The 7,156-nt window shown below is 47.7% G+C and overlaps 2 protein-coding genes across 6 annotated transcripts in view; both read right to left on the bottom strand.

Moving 5' to 3' along the window:
* Positions 1–2,143, bottom strand: part of LOC122191174 (zinc finger protein RFP-like) — a 5,343-nt gene extending 3,200 nt beyond the window's left edge. For 2 of the 5 annotated variants that reach the window (XM_042891383.1, XM_042891380.1), the window contains exon 1: positions 426–907. The gene's annotated coding sequence lies outside the window, so the exon portion shown is untranslated. The other 3 variants (XM_042891378.1, XM_042891381.1, XM_042891379.1) reach the window with 3 other exon arrangements.
* A 294-nt stretch (positions 2,144–2,437) lies between these two features.
* LOC122191173 (butyrophilin subfamily 1 member A1-like) lies at positions 2,438–6,745 on the bottom strand (the record flags this gene model as incomplete). Its single annotated transcript, XM_042891377.1, has 14 exons — positions 2,438–3,314; positions 3,656–3,676; positions 3,769–3,789; positions 4,227–4,247; positions 4,463–4,483; positions 4,597–4,617; positions 4,751–4,771; positions 5,193–5,213; positions 5,400–5,420; positions 5,512–5,535; positions 5,757–5,777; positions 6,260–6,280; positions 6,536–6,556; positions 6,725–6,745. Coding segments are annotated over 14 exons (788 nt in total), but the record flags the coding sequence as incomplete, so codon positions are not given.
* Between the last annotated feature and the right edge of the window lie 411 nt (positions 6,746–7,156).

The raw sequence follows: 7,156 nt of genomic DNA, 5'->3' as shown, positions 1-7,156 counted from the left end.
ACCCCCAAAATATCAAACTCTGGCCTTCCTACCCAGATTTCAACCCCAAAAACTTGAATTCTAACCTCGTTTTTTTGCGCCTTCTCTTTGCAATCTGACTTTGGTGCAGCCTTCCCAAGGCTCTGGGAAGCAGCCTGCTTTGTAGGAAGAAAGGCAAGGGGGCAGCCAACAAAACGCTCCTTTCCAAGACTCATCCTGAAGGTGGAAACCACCTTTATATGCCCAAAATCCCCCAAAACAGAACCCAAACCCTCCCGAAAGCACACCTCCCCCCCTTGATAACAGCTTGCTCCCTACAGGCGGATGATGGAAAAAGTGCAGAAACCCAATTTTAAAGCTTTTCATAGAACTCTGGGAGAACTCAGGGCGACGCTGACATCTCCTGTTGCCAAAACGGTGCCAAATAGCCCCAAAAAGACACTCACCGGCAGGCAGCAGAACAAGATCCTTGCAGATTTTTAAGGGCTGTGTGAGCTCAGACGGATCACATGTGGGACAGGGGGAAATATCAGCCCTATTTAAGGAAACACAGAATGTGCTGCCTGGAATCTCCCTGCAGATCCGTGTCTCCATTGTAGAATTTGGCCGGATGAAGCTTTGGGCTTAAAATGCTCCGTCATTGTTGGCCGTAGGAGAAGATATCCTCCGTTTCCAGGACAGATGGGGGCATTTGCAGCACAGGGCTCGCTTACTTCGGTCACCACAGCACAACATTCACCAAACTGCTTTAATTAAACAGCTGGGCGGCTTCTGAACTCATTTTTCACCTTTTTTTTTGCCCTTAGCACAGGAACTCCTAATTGCAATTTTGAGTTGCACGCAAACCAACCACCAGCGTTACCCGACCTCTGTGCCATTTGCCATGCTGACTGTCAATTAAAATATATATATATATTTTAATTAACCATTACTTTTGCCCTTTGACAGAGGGAGGGATGGTATTCTGAGCTGCTCCTTTAGCTGCTCCAACCTGAAGGCTGTCAGACAGATTACAGTACGTCCTTCCCCTCCCCTTTCCCCTGCTTGGATCCTCTCCTGCCTCCCATATCCCATCCCTAATTACTGCAATAATGAAGGTTTCCGACCCAACGAGCTGCAGAGAGAGAAATTAAACCCGCAGGGCTGAGAGCTCTGAGCATTACCCGCAGGTGGGAGATGTTCACAAAATGGGATCCATCTCAAATTTTCCCCTTTTCAGCAATAGGTGGAGCAGACGCTGCCAAGGAAAGTCTGTGAGCTGCAGAGGGGCTGGAGAGCCCCGCGTGGAACCAGCTGGAGAAAGAAACAAATGCTCCAGAGAGTCTCGAGTGGTTTATTGTGAGCTGGGAACCACCAGCTGCCCATCCCACAGTGGGGCAAAAGCCAAGATTTAATTATTATTATCAATTTTTTTTTAACCAGGTGGCCAAGAACACGAGAAATCCTACGAAAGTGCAGCGAAAGGTGAAAACCAAAGTTCCCCAAATCTTGGGGTGGCTTCAGTGATGTCTGTAATTGCCTACCTCCCATTTCAGCTGGGCCCACAATGGTCTCAAGCACAGGTTTGACTCCTCCATGGGTTTAGGGCTCCCAGTTTAGGCTCCCTAGCCTTGCTAGAAGCAGAGCTGCAGGGTGTAAGCCACCCCAAACCTTAAAACCACGTGGCGTTATGGGTTTTCACCCCAGAGCTTCGTGCCAGCTTGCTCTTGGATGAAGGGTGATCCATTCTCCTGTAGGACTCACGCATTCCCCAAAGTCTCCTGGACTCTGGTTGGAATCAGATCATCTTCCCAAGCCAAATCTCAGCCCCATTTCATCTCTTCTGAGCACAGATTTCTCCTTCAACAGCTGATGGAGGGAGACGGCCACACGGATGGCAGGGTGCATGTGTTGTATATTTTGCTTTTTGCACTGAGAGGAGACAAGCTGCCCACCAGCAGAGCTTCTCCGCAGAAATTTACACCAGCTGCTGAGACAAAACACCAGCGGTGATGTAGGCAGCGACTTACCCTGGTGCCCACCTCTCTCCATCAGGCCAAAGAGGCCCCCATCCTCTCTGTGGGTCATTTAACAGCCCTAGAGGTTGGAATTGCAATCAGGAGGCTTTGGATCCAGGGTAGGGGCTGCTCATAGAGTCTCCATACGTCAATGGGGGTCACCATACGTCAATGGGGGGTCACCTCATGTCAACAGGGTACCCCCATATATCAATGGGGGCCACCATATGTCAATGGGGGGCACCAGACATCAACAGGAGCCACCCTATGTCAATGGGGGGCCGGCAGATACCAACTGGAGCCACCCCATACATCAATGGGAGCCACCTCAAGTCAACAGGGGCCACCATACGTCAATGGGAGCCACTTAATGTCAATGGGGGCCACCTCACCTCGATGGGGGGACACCGGACACCAACAGAAGCCACCCCATATATCAATGGGGGCTACCTCTCATCAATGGGGGGCCACCATACATCAGTGAGGGCCACCTCATGTCAATGGAGGCTACCTTACATCAACTGGGGCCACCTCATGTCAATAGGGGGTACCAGACATCAACAGGAGCCACCCCATATGTCAATGGGGGCCACCTCATGTCAATAGGGGGCACCAGACACCAACAGGAGCCACCCCTACATCAATGGGGGCCACCAGACATGACACACGGAGGACGTTGATGATGTTGAGGATGAATTTCCTTTCCTTTGCATGACGACGGTTGGTTGGGAAGGGGGAGAATGAGGTTTTGATGCTGCTTTTTCCTGAGAGTTTTTCCACCCTGGTCTCGAAGAGCTGCTGTAAGGCACCTCCAGGGATTCTGGGGTTATCGGGGCAGCGAGAGGGAGCCCAGCTCCAGCCAGAACCACGGCCGGAGCCGCTCCCCACCGAAGGAGGTCAGAGGAAAAGTGAAGATGGGGATTTGGTTCTCGGCATCAAAAAACGCCACCTCACCCCATTCGTAGTCCAGAGAGATGCGGATCTTTTTGGGAACCCTTGGCAGGTTCAGTGGGGTCGGAGGGGAGGTGAGGGCTCTGTTCTTGTACCCCCATTGCTGCACAGCCCAGATCCCTTCGTCAGGGTTAAAGCTGATGGCTCCTTTCCTCGGAAGGGACTCCCTGCTGACCCCGACGGCGCAGTACTGCCCTTCTGTGAGATCCACCACCCAGCAGTGCCTCCCAGAGCTGAAGGTTTCACAGCCCAGCACGCAGGGATCGGCGTCGAAGCGCTCGGGGCCGTCGGGGGATTCCTGCAGGCTGTATTCCCATCGGACGCTCTTCTGGTCCTCGGAGAGGATGAGGCGAGGGTGGGCCGTCTCTGGGTCCAGAGTCACGTTTACTATGGAAAAGAAAGAATTAAATCTATTTGACTCAACTCTGCTTGAGTTCTAATAGGGTGGCTCGGTCTTTGCGGAGCTCAAGGCTCAACAGCTTGATGTTCTACTTCCCTGGGGGTTCTACTTCTACTGGGGGTTGGATCGATGATCTCTGGAGGTCCCTTCCAACCCCTACAATTCTGTCATTCCCCTACGCATAAATGGGGTCTGCAATACCTCCACAGAGGCCCATTATATCCCACCTACATGTCTAATCTGGATATTTCTACAGTGCAGACATTTAAAGGACACGAGCTCCTGGATGGGGTCTGCAAGCAGAAACCCAATGAACCAAATGACTTACCCAACTTTTCTTCGCTTCTTCCTAAAAATGCGTAATAAGAAGATGGGTGATTAACAGTGACACAAACTTAAAATGAAAAGTGATGCTGAAAGAAGGGAGAAAAGGGCACTCACTGTGTTCCTCAAAACATTTCCCTGAAAAGAAAAAAGAAATTAATTAGCTTTTTTCTTTTTCCTGATTCGCTGAGGAAGGCTGGGAATTCATGACCCGTTTTTTGAGCACTTGTGGGCTGTTTCTGTGATGCTGAAGTCCATCTTTTAACTGACACGGGGGCTAAATGAAAACATGAACCATTCTTTAAGCTGTAAGGTTAAGCCTGATGGACGTCGCGCTTGATGGAGGCGTGAAAAAATTCAGTGTTCCTTTCCTGGGAAAGTTGTAATTAATCCCATCACATAATTGGGTACTGGAGATGATTTATTCTGAAATGTCTCCAATTTCAGACCGGTTTGGATGCAGGTTATCAAACTGTGCCTTCTCATCTCGTGCTGCTCTATGTGTAAATCTCCACAGCTGTCCCAAAAGCCCCCAAAATCTCTCACGCGCCGGAGACGAGGAAGGAGAAACTCACTTGCTTTTGCTCTGTAGTGCTCTGAAAAGAGGAACAACAGAGATGGCTGTTATCCTCTTACATTGTGACTTCCCATGATTTGGTCTCAAAGCAAACCCGTATTTCTGTGCTTTGTGACTGTTTGCTTTATGGCAACTCGTCATGAATTATAGTAACAACATAAACACGTGTATTATACATGAAAACACAAATAAAAACAGCGTTATCACTGGGTGTGAGTTATAACCGTGACTCACCCAGCTCTGCAGTGAGTTCATCTGGAAACATGGGGGAAAAACACAGGATTTCCATTAAGTTTGGCACCAACGCGGCGGTAGGGATCTTCCCAACGCACCAAAGTCCATTTCTGGGGGAGGAGTTTGACACTCACCAATTCTTCTCTCTTGTTTTTCTGAAGAAAAGGAGGAGAAAAGGAAACCAGAGCTGTTGTGACACATAGGTTGTACATCCACCTATGATGTATATCCAAAAACTGACTGCAACCTGCGTGCACTGGTTTTGCTGGAGGGCAGAACAACACTCACCAACTTCTGCGGAGAGTTCACCTTGAAAGGGAATAAAAGCAGTGAGTTTCATTCCTTCTTACAATTAAAGTGAAAGTCACGATTTCACACGTGGGATCCCTGAATTCTGACATTCCATCACTGGGGGTTTTTTCCATGGTTAACCTGAAAATGGGACCTAAAGCAAATGGAGACTAAAAATGCAGACTATTCCCTTGTATTCTGTGGATGTATCGTTGGTGGTTACACCACTTCTAATGGAATATTATGGATTTTGGGTATTCTTAGGTACCCAAGGGTCCAAGCCCATAGGAGAACACGAGATGGGACCTGACGCTGTGTTTGGGCGCCTGAATCCTCCCCCAAATTCTATCACAAACCAAATCCTCAACCCCATCAATCCCAAACGGCACCACCAGGCTTCTTGAAGGCACCACAAGCACAGGAGGAGGTGGACACGCACCGATTTTGGCATCGTGTTCTTCTAAAAAAAGGGAAAAAGAGAGAAAAAAAAGGAAAAGTCTGTATTTCTGCGTACAGAAGATGAAGAAGGGATAATAACTGAGTATCAGAACAAGGGCTGCTGCAGAATTCCCATCCCATCAGCATGCTTAGGGGGGATTCCTTCAGCCAACAGGTTCTCCAGCAATAGAAAGGCAACGATGCTCACCCCTCTCTGGATCGCTCTCCTCTAGGAACATGAAGGGAGAAAAAAAGAGATCAGAATCCAAACCACCCCTTATTTTTTGGGGGGGCAGAAGAGGGGGAGGAATCTCACTTACCAACTTCCCGGCCCCTTAATTCCTCTGAAGAGAAGAGAAAAAGCAAAATGTGAATCACCTTTAGTGCCATAGATTACTGCACCAACTCATCGCCATCCCGCCCCTGTTTTCCCTGCTATTCATCCCAAAGATCCTCTTTGCCCCATCCCTTCTGCAGTTCTCTCTTTGAACACCACGAGACAAAGCAGGGAAACACACACAAAATACCCAGCATCAGTTTTGTGGAAGAAATGGAAGCAACTCACCGAGCTCTTCCGACAGTTTCCCTTAAAAAGGAGAAAACAGAATTGGGTGCCATCCCAAGGATGCTCAATGGGCCACGATGGGGGAATTTGGGGACACCAAACCCTCTGAGATGGGCTGAAACCTTCACAATTCTGCATTTTTAAAATACTTCCATTCCATTTCCCCATTTCCCCCCCTCAAATCATTAATTTCCTCCTTTCCCCCCCCCACAAACAATTCCATCCCCTTTCCCCTTTTGCCCCCAGATAATTCCATTCCATTTCCCCTTTCCCAAATTCCATTTTTTTAAGAATAACTCCATTCTATTTCACTTCTTCCCCCAATATTTCCATTCTATTCCACCTTCTCCTTCCAAACAATTCCATTTATTCCCATTTTTCTCCATCCTGCTCCTCTTTCTGTTGCAGTAACTCCATTTCCAACAACACAAAGCCCCAACAGGGGCAGCAATCGCAAACATCCCCAGCAACTGCATTTCTTAGCAAACCCAATTGCCACTTACTAATGAGGACGTCCTGCTCTCCTAAAAATTAAACAGAAAAACAAAGAAAAATGAATAAATTTCATTTCCTCCCATTTTGCCTATTCCTTCCCAACGCGCCCGGCGGAAAAGAGTCACCCGGTTTTGCACATAAGCAAGGAGATAAATAAATAAGGGCATTTCTCCTTCTTTTCTCGTCTCCTGTGGTCTCAAAGAGGAGATTTTTGGGGCAGACTCTGGGATTCTGCCTTCCCCATTGGGGGGAATCACAGCTGTGGGGCAAAGAAAGGGACTTACGGGCATCGGAATCGCGGTCCTCTGCAAACAGAAGGGAAAAGGAAGCGTTCATTTCCAGGGAAAATAATAATTACTCATTTTCCAAAGCACTGATTTCATTAATGTTGTGTTTTATCCCCTCCTTCCCCCCCCCAAAAAAAAATGTTTTGTTTTGTTGCTGGATTTACTGATGGAAATTGATGCACTTACCAAGCAGCTCAGTGAGGCGCCCTTAAAGCAAAACAGGGAGAAAAAGGGGGGAAAGAAAAAAGGAAGGAAAAGGAAAAGGAAACAAAAAGAAAAAGTAATTAAAAATATATATTAGTTCAAAGCAGTGCTTTTTAACACCGGTGATACAGAAATAAGGACTGAGACACCAATGCTGTTGGGCTGAACCCAAAACAAAGTGTTGACCATCACCATTCAGGTTCCCACGTGGAACCCAACCCATTTCATGACCCAAAAAACTCAATTTTTTATGATTTTTTTTTTTCCCCCTTTTCATTCCCTTTTCAGCAAGGAAGTGGAACTGTTTCCTTCCAGCCCCAAATTGCTGTCTTTTTTCTAAGGGAAATTCTCTATTCAGTACATAGGATTTCAAGCACTCCGCATTTGGGTTAAGCCAAAAAACCCTCAAATCAT

This window comes from Lagopus leucura, unplaced genomic scaffold (assembly GCF_019238085.1).
Source record: "Lagopus leucura isolate 7727_CA_CO unplaced genomic scaffold, USGS_WTPT01 200-1_obj-0_obj, whole genome shotgun sequence".
Lineage (NCBI taxonomy): Eukaryota > Metazoa > Chordata > Aves > Galliformes > Phasianidae > Lagopus > Lagopus leucura.
Note: the sequence above shows the minus strand (reverse complement) of the source record. Positions and strands in the feature narration are given on the sequence as shown.